Raw genomic sequence first — 17,668 nt, forward strand, 5'->3', positions numbered from 1 at the left:
GTCTCCGACTACATCCTATCTTTGTCCCGCCCCCTCCCCTGACATCAGTCTGAAGAAGGTACTCGACCCGAAACGTCACCCATTCCTTCTCTCCAGAGATGCTGCCTGTCCTGCTGAGTTACTCCAGCATTTTGTGGGCAAGAGACTCTGTGCGTTTACCCGATCTATTCCTCTCACGAGTTTGTACACCTCTGTAAGATCAGCCCTCATCCTCCTGCGCTCCAAGGAATAGAGACCCAGCCTGCTCAACTTCTCCCTGTAGCTCACACCCTCGAGTCCTGGCAACATTCTCATTGTTGTTGGACATCATTGCTGAGCCTTGTGCATATGACATTAAACATGAGTTAAATGTGGTTTGCAAGCAGGTTTTGGGGCAACACCCACTTTTATCTTTTAGTAAGCTGTATAAGTAAACATGAGTGTGTTTATCTGCAGTGTACCAATTGTGGGTGAAAATGACCTCACCTCAAAGCTGTTCGAATTCAATCCATTCTCATCTTGTTGACTTCTTATCTCTGAAGATCTGTCCTGGACCCAGCAAGCTGATGCAAACATCAAGAAACCTATCCACCTATAGCCTATACTTTAGTTTTAGTTTAGTTTAGTTTAGACATATAGCGCGGAAACAGGCCCTTCGGCCCACCGGGTCCGCGCCGACCAGCGATCCCCGCACACTAACACTATCCTACCAACGAGGGCCAACTTACAATTTTTACTGAAGCCAAATTAACCTACAACCCTGCACGTCATTGGACTGTGGGAGGAAACCGGAGCACCCTGAAAATCCTGACTCTGGATGCTGCCTGTGCGGAGTTTGCACGTTCTCCCCGTGGCCTGCGTGGGATTTCCCCGGTTGCTCCGGTTTCCTCCCACACTCCAAAGACGTGCAGGTTTGTAGATTAATTTGCTTCTGTAAAAACTGTTAAGATTGTCCCTTGTGTGCGGGGATCGCTGGTCGGCGCGGTCTCGTTGTGCTGAGGGGCCTGTTTGGGCGTTGTATCTCAAAACTGACCGAAACTGAACTAAACCAAACTAAACCAAACTAACAAAAATAAACTAAACTGAACTAAACTAAACTGAACTGAACTGAAGTGAACTGGAGTGGAATGGAGTACATCATTGTCACATGTGACTAACCACAGTGAATTGAAATCAACTGCTCTGAATTAAAATAAACTAAATGGGAGTAGCGTGGATGGGGCATCTTGGTCAGCACCAACTCAATGGGCTGAAGGGCCTGTTCGGTGCTGTATCTCAAAATTAAGCTTGGAAACTGGCCCTTCGGCCCACCAAGTAGGCGCTGACCGGCGATCCCGGCACACTAACACTATCCCACACGCACTAGGGACAGTTTTGTTCTACATTCACACCAAGCCAATTATCCTACAACTCTGTACGTCTTTGGAGTGCGTGAGGAAACCGACGATCTCGGAGAAAACCCACAAATGTCGCGGGGAGAACGGACAGGCAAGCGTCTGTGGTCAGGATCGAACCCGGGTCTCCGGCGTTGTGAGGTCGTCGGTCTTCTTGAGAAGAATGACGAGATTTGGTATTTTGACGCATACTCTCTTGAGCTTCTAAGCCCGTCACGTGTTCCAGGCGTAGAATTAGGCCATTCGGCCCATCGAGTCTGCTCCATCTTTCACTCATGGCTGATCTATCTTTCCCTCTCAATTCCATTCTCCTGCCTTCTCCCCCAAAATCTCTGAGCACATTTAGCAATCAAAAATCTGCCTTAAAAATGTTTTAGAAAGACCCATTGACTTGGCCTCCACAGCCGTCTGTGGTAATGAATTCCACAGGCTCATCGCCCTCTACAGGTGTGCAGTAGAGAGCATATCACGGCCTGGTTCAGCAACTCGAAAGCCCATGAGCGAAGGAGATCGCTACAAGTTGTTGACACTGCCCGGTACATCACGGGCACTGACCTCCCCACCATCAAAGGGATCTACAGGAGTCTCTGTCCCAAAAAGGCAGCCAGCATCGTCAGAGGCTCACACCACCCTGGCCACACACACATCTCACCCCTGCCATCGGGAAGAAGGTACAGGAGCCTGAAAACTGTAACGTCCAGGTTCAGGAACAGCTTCATCCCGACAGAAAATAGGCTATTCAACACTGCACAACGCAATGGGTAGGAGAGAAATGAAGATGCTGGGTTTGTACCGAACCTCAATACTAAAAATCTCGTTTGTTTGTTCCTGAACTACAGCCAAAGCGGTGCACGATAGCGCGACAATTTTAGGCCCACCTTACTCACCGTTGTCCCTTTGGTGCTAATGGAAGAAGTTTCATTGAAATCGGTGTTATATTTTTAAAGTTATTCACATTTTAGAGTTTAAATCTATCTCCTAGGGAGGGAGGGAGGGGTGGAGGGAGGGGGGGGGGGAGGAGGGTGGATCAAGGGGGGGTGAGGGGGATGGAGTGGGAGGGTGGGGAAGGGGAGGGGAGGGGAGGAGGAGGGGTGGAGGGAGGGGAGGAGGGAGGAGGGATGCGGTGGTGAGGGGGGAGGGGGGGAGGAGAGGGTGCTGCACCAATGCAGGAGAGGTTTGGGCCCAACGGGTCCACTTGGTCTGGTATAGACACAAAATTCTGGAGTAACTCAGTGGGTCAGGCAGCACCTCTGATCTCCAGAGATGCTGCCTGACCCGCTGAGTTACTCCAGCGTTTTGCGTTTATCCACTGCACAACATTAACTTCAGCGATGGACCTCTCTGGACTGTGTCTTTGGTTGAACTAAGGACTTTGGGGGGTTGTTTGCACCAAACTGCACCCGTCTGCACGGAGTTTGGACGTTCTCCCCGTGACCTGCGTGGGTTTTCCCCGGGATCTTCGGTTTCCTCCCACACTCCAAAGTCGTGCAGGTTTGTAGGTTAAGTGGCTTGGTGTAAATGTAGGATGGTGTTAGTGTGTGGGGATCGCTGGTCGGTGCGGACTCGGTGGGCCGAAGGGCCTCCTCCCGCGTTGTATCCCTAAAACTAAAACTAAAACTAAATCTGGTATTGTGGTTAGTTATTTATTGATTTCTTTTGTTTATTATAGAGCACCACTTCAATGGTGGCGCAGCGGGTATAACTGCTGCCTCACAGTGCCAGAGACCCGGGTTCCATCCTGACTTCGGGTGCTGTCCATGTGCGCATAGTTTGCTCATTCTCCCTGTGGCCGCGTGGGTTTCCTCCGGGTGCTCCGGTTTCCTCCCACATCCCAAAGACGTACGGGCTTACAGGTGTCAGAACAAGGGCTCGGACCCGAATCGTCACCTATTCCTCTTCCTCCAGGGATGCTGCCTGAGCCGCTGAGTTACTCCAGCACTTTGTGTCTTTCTTCGGTATAAACCAGCAATAGACAATAGACAATAGGTGCAGGAGGAGGCCATTCGGCCCATCGAGCCAGCACTGCCATTCACCGTGATTAAGGCTGATCATCCACAATCAGTACCCCATTCCTGCCTTCTCCCCATACCCCCTGACTCTGCTAACCTTAAGAGCTCTATCTAACTCTCTCTTGAATGCATCCAGGGAATTGGCCTCCACTGCCTTCTGAGGCAGAGAGTTCCACAGCTTCACAACTCTGAATGAAAATGTTCTTCCTCATCTCCGTTCTAAATGGCCTACCCCTTATTCTTAAACTGTGTGACCCCTGGTTCAGGACTCCACCAACATCGGGAACATGTTTCCTGCCTCTAGCGTGTCCAATCTCTTAATAATCTTATACGTTTCCATAAGATAGAAAATAGACACCCAGATCTCGTTGTTCCCAACTTGACACCATTCAGATAATACTCTGCCTTCCTATTCTTACCACCAAAGTGGATAACCTCACACTTATCCACATTAAACTGCATCTCCCATGCATCCGCCCACTCACACAACCTGTCCAAGTCACCCTGCAACCTCATAGCATCTTCCTCACAGTTCACATTACCACCCAGCTTTGTATCATCTGCCAATTTGCTAATGGTACTTTTAATCCCTTCATCCAAGTCATTAATGTATATTAACATATAACATATAACAACTACAGCATGGAAACAGGCCTGTCCGGCCCTACCAGTCCACGCCGACCATTCTCCCTGACCTAGTCTCATCTACCTGCACTCAGACCATAACCCTCCAATCCCCTCCTATCCATACACCTATCCAATTTACTCTTAAATAATAAAATCGAGCCAGCCTCCACCACTTCCACCGGAAGTCCATTCCATACAGCCACAACCCTCTGAGTAAAGAAATTCCCCCTCATGTTACCCCTAAACCTTTGTCCCTCAATTCTGAAGCTATGTCCCCTTATTCTTAAACTGTGGCCCCTTGTTCTGGACTCCCCCAACATTGGGAAGATGTTTCCTGCCTCTAATGTGTCCAATCCCCTAATTATCTTATATGTTTCAATAAGATCCTCTTTGCTCCTATACTCAACTCCTCTTGTTATGAAGGCCAACATTCCATTGGCTTTCTTCACTGCCTGCTGTACCTGCATGCTTCCTTTCAGTGACTGATGCACTAGGACACCCAGATCTCGTTGAACATCCCCTCTTCCTAACTTGACACCATTCAGATAATAATCTGCCTTTCTATTCTTACTTCCAAAGTGAATAACCTCGCACTTATCTACATTAAACTGCATCTGCCATGTATCCGCCCGCTCACACAACCTGTCCAAGTCACCCTGCAACCTCATAGCATCTTCCTCACAGTTCACACTTCCCCCCAGCTTAGTATCATCTGCAAATTTTCTAATGGTACTTTTAATCCCTTCACCTAAGTCATTAATGTATATCGTAAATAGCTGGGGTCCCAGCACCGAACCTTGCGGTACCCCACTGGTCACTGCCTGCCATTCCGAAAGGGACCCATTTATCCCCACTCTTTGCTTTCTGTTTGTCAACCAATTTTCTATCCATGTCAGTACCCTACCCCCAATACCATGTGCTCTAATTTTGCCCACTAATCTCCAATGTGGGACCTTGTCGAAGGCTTTCTGAAAGTCGAGGTACACCACATCCACTGACTCTCCCCTGTCAATTTTCCTAGTTACATCCTCAAAAAATTCCAGTAGATTTGTCAAGCATGATTTCCCCTTCGTAAATCCATGCTGACTCGGAATGATCCTGTTACTGCTATCCAAATGCTCAGCAATTTCGTCTTTTATAATTGACTCCAGCATCTTCCCCACCACTGATGTCAGACTAACTGGTCTATAATTACCCGTTTTCTCTCTCCCTCCTTTCTTAAAAAGTGGGATAACATTTGCTATCCTCCAATCCACAGGAACTGATCCTGAATCTATAGAACATTGAAAAATGATCTCCAATGCTTCCACTATTTCTAGAGCCACCTCCTTAAGTACCCTGGGATGCAGACCATCAGGCCCTGGAGATTTATCAGCCTTCAGTCCCATCAGTCTACCCAAAACCATTTCCTGCCTAATGTGGATTTCCTTCAGTTCCTCCATCACCCTAGGTTCTCCGGCCCCTAGAACATTTGGGAGATTGTGTGTATCTTCCTCAGTGAAGACAGATCCAAAGTAACGGTTTAACTCGTCTGCCATTTCTTTGTTCCCCATAATAAATTCCCCTGCTTCTGTCTTCAAGGGACCCACATTTGCCTTGACTATTTTTTTCCTCTTCACGTACCTAAAAAAACTTTTGCTATCCTCCTTTATATTATTGGCTAGTTTACCCTCGTACCTCATCTTTTCTCCCCGTATTGCCTTTTTAGTTAACTTTTGTTGCTCTTTAAAAGAGTCCCAATCCTCTGTCTTCCCACTCTTCTTTGCTATGTTATACTTCCTCTCCTTAATTTTTATGCTGTCCTTGACTTCCCTTGTCAGCCACAGGTGTCTCTTACTCCCCTTAGAGTCTTTCCGCCTCTTTGGGATAAATTGATCCTGCAACCTCTGCATTATTCCCAGGAATACCTGCCATTGCTGTTCTACCGTCTTCCCTGCTAGGGCCTCCTTCCAGACAATTTTGGCCAGCTCCTGCCTCATGCCTCTGTAATCCCCTTTGCTATACTGTAATACCGACACTTCCGATTTTCCCTTCTGCCTTTCCATTTGCAGAGTAAAACTTATCATGTTGTGATCACTGCCTCCAAATGACTCTTTTACCTCTAGTCCCCTTATCAGATCAGGATCATTACACAACACTAAATCCAGAATTGCCTTCTCCCTGGTAGGCTCCAGTACAAGCTGTTCTAAGAATCCATCTCGAAGGCACTCTACAAACTCTCTTTCCTGGGGTCCATTTCCAACCTGATTTTCCCAGTCTACCTGCATGTTGAAATCTCCCATAACCACCGTAGCATTACATTTGTAACACGCCAATTTTATCTCCTGATTCAACTTGCACCCTATGTCGAGGCTACTGTTTGGGGGCCTATAGATAACTTTTTACCCTTACAATTCCTCATTTCTATCCATACTGATTCAACATCTCCTGATTCTATGTCACCCCTTGCAAGGGAATGAATATCATTCCTTACCAGCAGAGCAACCCCACCCCCTCTGCCCACCTGTCTGTCTTTTCTATACGTTGTGTACCCCTGAATATTCAGTTCTCAGCCCTGGTCCTCTTGTAGCCATGTCTCAGTGATCCCTACAACATCATACTTGCCCATGACTAACTGAGCCTCAAGCTCATCCACTTTATTTTTTATACTACGTGCATTTAAGTACAACACTTTAACTTCTGTATTTACCTCCCCTCTCACATCGGTCACAAATGGCCCTGCCCTTAATTTCTTTTCCGCTCTAGAACTTCTGTTCCCATTCTTCCGAGAGTCTTTTGCAATATCTCCTGTATTCCCTTTTACCTCATCTTCATATTCACAATTTGTTAACCCCTCCCCCCCACTACTTAGTTTAAAACCACAGTTGTCACACTAGCAAACCTGCCTGCCAGAATGTTTGTCCCCCTGCTGTTAAGATGTAACCCGTCCCTTTTGTACAAGTCACCCCTAGCCCAGAAGAGATCCCAGTGGTCCAGAAATCTAAATCCCTGCTCTCTGCACCAGCCCCTCAGCCATAAATTCATACCCTCTATCTCTCTGTTCCTGGCCTCACCAGCACGAGGTACCGGTAGCAGTCCAGAGATAACCACCTTCGACGTCCTACTTCTCAGTCTTTTTCCTAACTCTCTAAACTCCCGCTGTAGCACCTCCTTCCTCTTCCGCCCGACGTCATTCGTGCCCACGTACACAACGACTTCAGGTTGATCGCCTTCCCTCACTAGGATGTTCTGAAGCCGGTCTGTGATGTGCTGAACCCTGGCACCAGGGAGGCAACAGACCATCCTCAAGTCCCTCCTGCTGCCACAGAATCTTCTGTCCGTCCCTCGGACGATGGAGTCACCGACCACTACGGCTCTTCCTGACTTCGTTCTCCCCTGTCGAGTATCCTTGCCAACAGGTCCGCCACTCGGACTGGAAACGTCTTCTGCCCCGACAGTTCCCAAGAGGGTATACCTATTTGCAATAGGCACAGCCACTGGGGTCTCCTGTAGTCCACATCCACGTCCACTCCCCCCCTGAAACAGTCTCCCACCTTCGCTCGACCTGGACCCTTGGCGTGACAGCCTCACAATAGGTCCTGTCGAGGAAACTCTCGCATTCCCGGATGGCCCTGAGGTCAACCAACTGCCTCTCCAACTCCACCGCACGTCCCTTCAGGAGCTGCACCTGGACCTTCGGATTGAAGGTAGACACAAAACACTGGAGTGACTCAGTGGGACAGGCACCATCTCTGGAGAGAAGGAATGGGTGATGTTACAGGTCGAGACCCTTCTTCAGACTGAGGGTCAGAGGAAAGGGAAACGAGAGATACAGACGGTGGTGTAGAGAGACATAGAACAAATGAATGAGAGACGTTTCGGGTCGAGACTCTTCTATGAGCTCATGAGTAAGCCCACGTCCCCCTGTGTTCCTGTGTTGAGCGTCAGAGGGAGGGATCAGGGTAACCATGCGGACACTAACCGACAGAAGATGGGCATTTGTGTAAACAGGGTGGGGTGGGGGGGTTTGGGAGGGGTAGGGGTGGGGGGGTTGGGGAGAGGTGGGGGGGGAGACCGTGCTGTGTGTCGGTGGGGTTGTGAGAGAGTCCGACTGTGAGAGATCGTGTGTGGGAGGGACACCGAGGGACTGTGTGTGAGTTTGTGAGACTGTGACTGTGAGACAATGTTGGAGACAGTGTGTGTGTGTGAGAATGTGTGTGAGTCTGTGAGACGGTGTGTGAGTCTGACAGTGTGTGTGTGTGTGTGTTTGTGAGGCAGTGTGAGAGTGTGTAACTGAGATAGTGTGTGTGGGCGATTGTGTGTGAGTGAGTCTGTGACTGTGAGACAGTGTGTGATACTGTATGAATTTGTGAGACTGAGAATGTGTGTGTGTTTTTGAGACTGTGTGTCTGACTGTGAGACAGTTGTGTGCAAGTGTGTGTGAGCATGTGACTGTGAGACCGTGTGTGTGAGCGACTGTGTGTGTGTGCGTCTGACTGAGACAGTGTGTGTGAGAATGTGTGTGTTTGTGAGACTGAGTCTGACTGTGAGACAGTGTGTGCGAATGACTGTGTGAGCCTGTGACTGTGAAACCGTGTGTGTGTGAGAATGAGTGTGAGTTTGTGAGACAGTGTGTAAGAATGAGTGTGAGTTTGTGAGACAGTGTGCGTGTGAGAATGAGTGTGAGTTTGTGAGACTGCGTGTGTGAGAATGAGTGTGAGTTTGTGAGACAGTGTGTGAGAATGAGTGTGCGTTTGTCAGACTGGGAATGAGTGTGAGTTTGTCAGACTGTGTGTGAGCCTGTGACTGAGAGAGTGTATGTGAGCTGCTGTGTGTGAGGCTGTGAGCGTGAGACAATGTGAGTCTGACTATGAGACAGTGTGTGAGAGAGATTGTGTCAGTCTGTGACTGTTAGACTATGTGTGTGTGTGTTACTAAGTGTGAGTCTGACTGAGACGGCGTGTGTGAGACAGTATGTGTGAGACAGTATGTGTGACTGAATGTGTGTGAGTGTGTGTGTGTGTGTGACTGTGTGTGAGTGTGTGTGTGTGACTGTGTGTGTGTGAGTGTGTGTGTGATTGATTATGTGTGTGTGACTGTGTGTGTGACTCCGACAAATTGTGTGTGGGTGGCTCTCACTATGTAGGTGTGCGCATGACTACGCGAGACAGGCATTGTGTGTCAGTGTGTGTGTCAATGATGTATGTGTGTGTCAGTATGTGTGTATCTATGTATGTGTGTGTCAGTGTGTGCATGTCAATGCGTGTGTGTGTCAGTGTGTGCATGTCAGTATGTGCGTTTATGTGTGGGTGTCGTGTGAATCTATGTGTGTGTGTCCACGTGTGTCTATGTGTGTATGTGTGTGTGCGTGTCAATGTGTGTATCAGTGTGTGTGTCTAGCTGTGTCGATGTGTGAATGTGTGTGTGCATGTGTCTGTGTGTGCATGTCAGTGTGTGTGTGTGTGTGCATGTCAGTGCGTGTGTGTGTGTGCATGTCAGTGTATGTGTGCATGTCAGTGCGTGTGTATGTGTATGTGTGTCAGTGTGTGTGTGCATGTCAGTGTGTGTGCGTATGTCAGTGTGTCTGTGTGTGTGTGTCAGTGTGTGTGTGTGTGTGTGTGTGTGTCAGTGTGTGTGCGTGTGTGTCAGTGTGTGTGTGTGCATGTCAGTGTGTGTGTGTCAGTGTGTGTGCGTATGTCAGTGTGTGTGTGTGCGTATGTCAGTGTGTGTGTGTCAGTGTGTGTGTGTGTGTGTCAGTTTGTGTGTGTGTGCATGTCAGTGTGTGTGTGTGCCAGTGTGTGTGTGTGTCAGTGTGTGTGTGTGTGTGTGTGTGTCAGTGTGTGTGTGTGTCAGTGTGTGTGTGTGCATCAGTGTGTGTGTGTGTGTGTGTGTGTGTGTGTGTGTGTGTGTGGGTCTATGACTATAATCAAGAGCTCTATGGTTGTATGGTGCTTTTATTGTCACGTACAAAGTGCAAGCACACAGTAACATTATTTTCTTACAAACAGAGTTTGACCATATTATCCTGGATTAGCAAAGGTACATGAATAGTCTACTGGGCCCGACTGCAAGAGCCGCCATGTTGTGGCGCGAGTTTCAAAGTTCACGCTCCTGTTTCAGGTAACCATCACTGTTTCCCCCCCCCCCCCCCCCCATTCCCTCACTACACTCTGGGTACTGTCTAGACGTGGCCTGTCTGGGCTGCTCCTGGGGACTAGCACTTGCTCTTGGTTGTGTCTAGACATTAGACTCTGGGTACTGTGTAGACACAACTCTGACTGGGTTCCCACTGTCTGGACAAGACTGTCTAGACGCAGCCCTGTCTGTGGGACTACCCCTTGCTCTGGGTAGTGTAGACTAGACTCCAGGTGCTGTCTAGACACAGTCCTGTCAGGTGTGTCAATGCCCTGGGTACTAGCTCTTGCTCTGTGTACGGTCTAGACACAGCTCTGTCTGTGTTGCCACTGTCTAGGCACAGCCTGTCTGGGCTCCACCCTGGCGACTCTTGGTCTCAGTAATGTCTAGACACTAGGCTCTGGGTACTTTCTGGGCTCCGCCTGGGGCCCAACTCTTGCTCTGAGTACTGTCTAGACACGAGACTGTGTGCTGTCTAGACGCAGCCCTGTCTGGGTGTCTAGCCCTTTCTCTGGGTACCGTCTAGACACTAGACTCTGGGTGCTGTCAAGACACAGTCTGTGGAGGATGAGCCCATGCTGTGGGTACTGTCTAGACACTGGGTGCTGTCTAGACGCAGCCCTATCTGGGGGCTAGCCCTTGGTCTGGGTGCTGTCTAGACGCTGTGTCTGGGGTCTAGCCCGTGGTCTGGGTGCTGTCTAGATGCTCTCTGTCTGGAGTCTAGCCTTTGGCCTCGGTGCTGTCTAGACTCTGTGTCTGGGGTCTAGCCCTTGGTCTGGGTGTTGTCTAGACTCTGTGTCTGGGGTCTAGCCCTTGGTCTGGGTGCTGTCTAGACTCTGTGTCTGGGGTCTAGCCCTTGGTGTTGTCTAGACTCTGTGTCTGGGGTCTAGCCCTTGGTCTGGGTGCTGTCTAGACTTTGTGTCTGGGGTCTAGCCCTTGGTCTCGGTGCTGTCTAGACTCTGTGTCTGGGGTCTAGCTCGTGGTCTCGGTGCTGTCTCGACGCTCTGTGTCTGTGCGTCTAGCCCGTGGTCTGGGTGCTGTCTAGACGCTCTGTGTCCGGGGTCTAACCCGGTCTGGGTGCTGTCTAGACGCTCTGTGTCTGGGGTCTAGCCCTTTGTCTGGGTCCTGTCTAGACGCTCAGTGTCTGGTCGTCTAGTTCTTGGTCTGGGTGCTGTCCAGACGCTCTGTGTCTGGGCTGTAGCCCGTGGTCTGGGTGCTGTCTAGACGCTCTGTGTCTGAGGTCTAGCCCTTGGTCTGGGTGCTGTCTAGACGCTCTCTGTCTGGGCGTCTAGCACTTGCTCTGAGTGCTGTCTCGACGCTCTCCGTCTGGGCGTCTAGCCCCTGGTTTGGGTGCTGTCTAGACGCTCTCTGTCTGGGGTCTAGCCCCTGGTTTGGGTGCTGTCTCGACGCTCTCCGTCTGGGCGTCTAGCCCCTGGTCTGGGTGCTGTCTAGACACTGTGTCTGGGGTCTAGCCCTTAATCTGGGTGCCGTGTAGACGCTCTCTGTGTGGGCGTCTAGCACTTGCTCTGAGTGCTGTCTAGACGCTGTGTCCGGTCTAGCCCTTGGTCTGGGTGCTGTCTAGACGCTCTCTGTCCGGTGTCTAGCCCTTGGTCTGGGTGCTGTCTAGACGCTCTGTGTCTGGGGTCTAGCCCTTGGTCTGGGTGCTGTCTAGACTCTGTGCCTGGGCGTCTAGCACTTACTCTTAGTGCTGTCTACCCGCTCTGTGTCTGGGCTGTAGCCCTTCGTCTGGGTGCTGTTTAGATGCTGTGTCTGCGGTCTAGCCCGTGGTCTGGGTGCTGTCTAGACGCTCTGTGTCTGGGTCTAGCCCTTGGTCTGGGTGCTGTATAGAACCTGTGTCTGGGGTCTAGCCCTTGGTCTGGGTGCTGTCTAGACGCTCAGTGTCTGGGGTCTAGCCCGGTCTGGGTGCTGTCTAGACTCTGTGTCTGGGGTCTAGCCCTTGGTCTGGATGCTGTCTAGATGCTCTCTGTCTGTAGTCTAGCTTTTGGTCTCGCTGCTGTCTAGACTCTGTGTCTGGGGTCCAGCCCTTGGTCTGGGTGCTGTCTAGACTCTGTGTCTGGGGTCCAGCCCTTGGTCTGGGTGCTGTCTAGACTCTGTGTCTGGGGTCCAGCCCTTGGTCTGGGTGCTGTCTAGACTCTGTGTCTGGGGTCTAGCCCTTGGTCTGGGTGCTGTCTAGACTCTGTGTCTGGAGTCTAGCCCTTGGTCTCGGTGCTGTCTAGACTCTGTGTCTGGGGTCCAGCCCTTGGTCTGGGTGCTGTCTAGACACTCTGTGTCTGGGGTCTAGCCCTTGGTCTGGGTGGTCTCCTTGCTGCGGAGGGTGATGTTGAGGGAGGGGAGGCGGGGGAGGCGGGGGCAGCAGCAGAGAGAGGATAATGGCGGGCGGTGTCGTGCCAGCGAGTATATCAGTGGGTCCAGGCAGCAGTTCAGGCTGGTCAGGGCCATGGTGACCCGGCGTGCGGCGTAGGTGAAGCGGAGGTGCTTGCAGGCGGGGCCCGTGGTGGGGCGTAGGCGCAGGGCGGTGTGGACCAGCTGGACCAGGTGGTAGGGCACGAAGCACACCAGGAACACGGCCAGGATCAGCAGCACTGTGCGTAGGGCCCGGCGCTTGACGTCGTGGATGGCGCGGCCGGCCGTAGGCTCCAGCAGGCGCCGGGCGATGAGCGGGTAGCACACGCCGATGACCAGCAGTGGCAACACGAAGCCCACGGTCGCGCCGACTATGCTGATGCCGGAGATGCGTCCGCTCCAGGAGCCGCTGGAGAAGTTCTCCAGGCAGGCGGTGCGACCGTCGGGGAAGGTGTTGATGAGTGGGCCCTTGAGCATCAGGTACAGGACGCAGGCGGCCATGACCAGCCAGACTGCCAGGCAGACCAGCATCCGGTCACGGGGCCGGCGCAGGGCCAGCGAGTGGAACGGGTGAACCACCGCGATGTAGCGGTCCACGCAGATGCAGGTGAGGAACAGGGTGCTGCCGTACAGGTTGGCGAAGAACAGCGAGCCCATCAGCTTGCAGCCCCACTCGCCGAAGATCCAGTCGTTGCCCAGGGCGTGGTAGACCACCCGGAACGGCAGGGTGGTGGCGAACAGCAGGTCGATGGCGGCCAGGTTGGCCATGAACACGTCGGACGGCGGAAGGGCCTCCTTGGCCCGGAGGAAGAGCCAGAGGGCGGCGGCGTTGGAGGACGTGCCCAGCACGAAGACCACGCTGTAAACCACCGGGAACATGATGTACTGGAAGTCAGCGCTCAGCTGGCACCCTTGGGTGCTGTTGGCACCCGTCAGGTTGGCGGTGGAATTCGGGAGGGTCCAGGAGGAAGAGGCTATTCCCTCAGTCTGGGGAGCCCCTGTAGCCATTGGTGGTCAAAGACAAGCGCTCCGAGCCCCCAGCACAGAAACGACCCCCAAAATGACCTTGGAATTTTACTCCCCTTTCGTCTGCCAATCTTACTTCTTCCTCCGACGCTCAAATTAATGGTCCTTGTCCGGAGAATTCACCCCTCTGGAGATCAGAAGGTGTCCTCAGTGGTCCAGGGTCCTGAGGTCAAGAGGACAAGCGAATAGAAATAAGCGGGGAATCTTATATAAAACACTAGAGCAAGTGTTGGGCCCAAACCTCTCCTGCATTGGTGCAGTACCCTCTCCTCCCCTCCCTTCCCCTCCCTCCACCCCTCCCATCCTCCTCCCCTCCCCTTCCGCTCCCCCCCTTTCCCTCCCCTTCTCCTCCCCCCCCACTCCATCCCCCTTATCCCCCATTATCCTCCCTCCTTCCCCCCTCCCTCCCTCCTCCCCTTCCCCTCTCCCCTCCTCCTCCCCCCTCCCCCCTCCCTCGGAGATAGATTTAAACTTTAAAATGAGAATAACTTTTAAAATATAACACTGATTTCAATTAAACTTTTTCCATTAGCACCAAAGGGACGATGGTGAGTAAGGTGGGCCTAAAATTGTCGCGCTATCGGGTGTAGTTCAGGAACAAACAAACACGCAATCAAACGAGAGTTTTAGTATATAGATATCAATTTCTTAAGGGATTGGACAGGCTAGGTGCAGGAAAAATGTTCCCCATGTTGGGGGAGTCCAGAACCAGGGGTCACAGTTTAAGAACAAGGGGTCGGCCATTTTGAACTGAGATGAGGAAACACTTTTTCTTCACACAGAGAGCCGTGAATCTGTGGAATTCTCTGCCACAGAGGGCAGTGGAGGCCAATTCACTGGATGTTTTCAAGAGAGAGTTAGATTTAGCTGTTAGGGCTAACGGAATCAAGGGGTATCGGGAGATAGCAGGAACGGGGTACTGATTTTGGATGATCAGCCGTGATCATATTGAATGGCGGTGCTGGCTGAAAGGGCCGAATGGCCTCCTCCTGCACCTATTTTCTATGTTTCTATGAATCTGTGATGTGTAGGAAGGAAGTGCAGATGTTGATTTATATACGACAACAGACACAAAGTGCTGGGGGAACTCAGCGGGACAGGCAGCATCTCCGGAGAGAAGGGATGGGTGACGTTTCACTGTCGAGACCCCTCTTCGGACTGAGCAAAGAGGGACCCAGTGTGGGTTTTTATTTTAAGAGGTTGGTGAGAGTTGTTGGGGACTTGCCGAACACCAGTCTGAAGAAGGGTCTCGACCCGAAACGTCACCCTTTCCTTCTCTCCAGAGATGCTGCCCGACCCGCTGAGTTACTCCAGCATCTTGTGTCGATCTTTAGCTTGGTTTAGTTTAGCTTACAGACACAGCGCGGAAATAGCCCCTTCGGCCCACCGAGTCCGCACCGACCAGCAATCCCAAGCCAATTCGTCCACAAACCTGCACGTCATTGAAGTGTGGGAGGAACCGGAGCACCCGGAGGAAACCCAAGAGGCCAATAAGCTCTGTACAGACAGCACCCATGGTCAGGATCGAACCTGGGTCGCTGGCGCTGCGAGAGTAAATCTATTGTTTGCCACCATGCTGCCTGGCCTTAGCCTTCTAAGGTCATAAGGTCATAAGTGATAAGAGCCATTCGGCCCATCAAGTCCACTCCGCCATTCAATCTTGGCTGATCTATCTCTCCCTCCTAACCCCATTCTCCTGCCTTCTCCCCATAACCCCTGACACCCGCGCTAATCAAGAATCTATCTACCTCTGCCTTAAATGTATCCACTGACTTGGCCTCCACAGCCGTCTGTGGCAAAGAATTCCACAGATTCACTGCCCTCTGACTAAAGAAATTCCTCCTCTTCTTCTTAAAGGAAGGTCCTTTAATTCTGAGGCTGTGCCCTCTAGTCCTAGACTCTCCCACTATTGGAAACATCCTCTCCACATCCCCTCTATCCGAGCCTTTGACTATTCGATAATGTTCAAAGTAGAGGCATTGGCAAGCTTTCTTGGCCATTGCTTCAGTAAACAGTCCTTAAACCTGCGTCTCCTTTGTAGGTGCAATACTACACAGAGTTTACACTCTGTTGAGCTTTCATATGTCAAGATTCCTGGATTAATGTGAGTTGGCAGTGAAACAAATTGCCCGATCAAAGTCTCATTGCAGATAGCGACTAGGCTTGTGTACACTGGAATTTAGAAGGATGAGAGGGGATCTTATCGAAACATATAAGATTATTAAGGGGCTGGACACGTTAGAGGCAGGAAACATGTTCCCAATGTTGGGGGAGTCCAGAACCAGGGGCCACAGTTTAAGAATAAGGGGTAGGCCATTTAGAACGGAGAAGAGAAAGGTCAGAGATTTGTGAATCTGTGGAATTCTCGGCATCAGTGGAGGCCAATTCTCTGAATGCATTCAAGAGAGAGCTAGATAGAGCTCTTAAGGATAGCGCAGTCAGGGGGTATGGGGAGAGGGCAGGAACGGGGTACTGATTGAGAATGATCAGCCATGCATGATCACATTGAATGGCGGTGCTGGCTCGAAGGGCCGAATGGCCTACTCCTGCACCTATTGTCTATTGAAACGTCACCCATTCCTTCTCTCCAGAGATGCTGCCTGTCCCGCTGAGTTGCTCCAGCTTTTTGTATCTATCCTCGGTTTAAACCTGCACCTGCAGTTCCTTCCTACACAATTCAAGGGGTTGGTGGTTGATGGGAAGAAGCTGTTTTTGAACCTGGGGTTAAACGGTTCTCAGGCTCGTGCAAGAAAAGTCCTTGGGTTCATGAGTTCTAGAAGCAGAATTAAGCCATTCGGCCCATCGAGTCTATTCCTCCATTCAATCATGGCTGATCTACCGTTCCCGCTCAACCCCATTCTCCTGCCTTCATCCCCATAATCCCTGACAGTCCGTTTACTAATCAAGAACCTTGTCAATCTCTGCCTTAAAAAACATCCATCGACTTGGCCTCCACAGCCGTCTGTGGCAATGAATTCCACAGATTCACCGCCCTCTGACTAAAGAAATTGCTCCTCACCTTCCTAAAGAAACATCCTTTCATTCTGAGGCTGTGCCCTCTGGTCCTAGACTCTCCCACTAGTGGAAACATCCTCTCCACATCCACTCTATCCAGGCTGCTCACTGTTCGGCAAGTTTCAACAATGATCCCCTCCCCCCGGGTCCTTCTGAACACAACAGAGAACAGACTCACCAAGACCACAACGCTTCACGCTCGTTGAATCTCCGGAGTCTGCCTGATCATTCCCTCTCTCCCTCGGCAAGCGATCCTCTCGTTGTCAGGCTCTATCTCTATTTGAGCCACTCGCCGTCTTTCATGGCAGATTTAATTTCCTGCCTCAGTAGATTTCCCAACTCAGTAAAACCCCTCGAGCTTGCCTGTGAAACCCTCCTCTCTCTCCTTCTCCTCGAATGGCCACTGAACGCTGAGGGGCATAGGGGGTTTCAGACTTGATGAGTCTGCTCGATTGCAATGAGGAAGAAAATAATTGGCACATGTCCGAACACAGCTGTGATTATAAAGCACATGAAACGTGATTCACATCATCCCAAACATGCCACAAACAGCTCTGAAATTTCCTGCTTCTCCTCGCAAGAAAATGACAGCCCTTAATGCAACCTGTCTTCATAGATTTACATTCACTCCGCCCTTTGTCGCTGTGCTTACCTTGATTTTATTTATGCAGAGTGTTATCTGTTTACTCTGGGCTGCCTGCACAATAAAGCCTTTCACTGGAGCTTGGCACACATGACATTAATACATCTAAAGGATTAACTTATTCCACAGGCAGACCTCAAATACTGGAGTAACTCAGCAGGTCAGACAGCATATCAGGGGAAAATGTATAGGTGCCACAGAAACATAGAAAATAGGAGCAGGAGGAGGCCATTCGGCCCTTCGAGCCAGCACCGCCATTCATTGTGATCATGGCTGATCATCCACAATCAGTAACCCGTGCCTGCCTTGTCCCCATATCCCTTGATTCCGCTAGCCCCCAGAGCTCTATCTAACTCTCTCTTTAAATTCGTCCAGTGATTTGGCCTCCACTGCTCTCTGTGGCAGAGAATTCCACAAATTCACAACTCTCTGGGTGAAAAAGTTCCTTCTCACCTCAGTTTTAAATGGCCTCCCCTTTATTCTAAGACTGTGGCTCC

At 50.9% G+C, this 17,668-nt stretch overlaps 1 protein-coding gene across 1 annotated transcript; it reads right to left on the minus strand.

Moving 5' to 3' along the window:
• Positions 1 to 10,152: 10,152 nt before the first annotated feature.
• On the minus strand, positions 10,153 to 16,843 carry LOC144609359 (lysophosphatidic acid receptor 6-like). The gene is made up of 2 exons (XM_078427811.1): positions 16,707 to 16,843; positions 10,153 to 13,676 (listed from the first exon to the last, which is right to left on the minus strand). Exon 2 carries the CDS (start codon positions 13,493 to 13,495, stop codon positions 12,422 to 12,424), a length of 1,074 nt encoding a protein of 357 aa, XP_078283937.1. The 5' UTR covers positions 13,496 to 13,676; positions 16,707 to 16,843; the 3' UTR covers positions 10,153 to 12,421.
• Between the last annotated feature and the right edge of the window lie 825 nt (positions 16,844 to 17,668).

Source organism: Rhinoraja longicauda, chromosome 34 (genome assembly GCF_053455715.1).
Source record: "Rhinoraja longicauda isolate Sanriku21f chromosome 34, sRhiLon1.1, whole genome shotgun sequence".
In the NCBI taxonomy this organism is placed as follows: Eukaryota; Metazoa; Chordata; class Chondrichthyes; order Rajiformes; family Arhynchobatidae; genus Rhinoraja; species Rhinoraja longicauda.

Coding starts and splice junctions, on each gene's coding strand:
- LOC144609359 (XM_078427811.1), bottom strand. CDS start 13,495: ATGGCTACAGGGGCTCCCCAGACTGAGGGAATAGCCTCTTCCTCCTGG.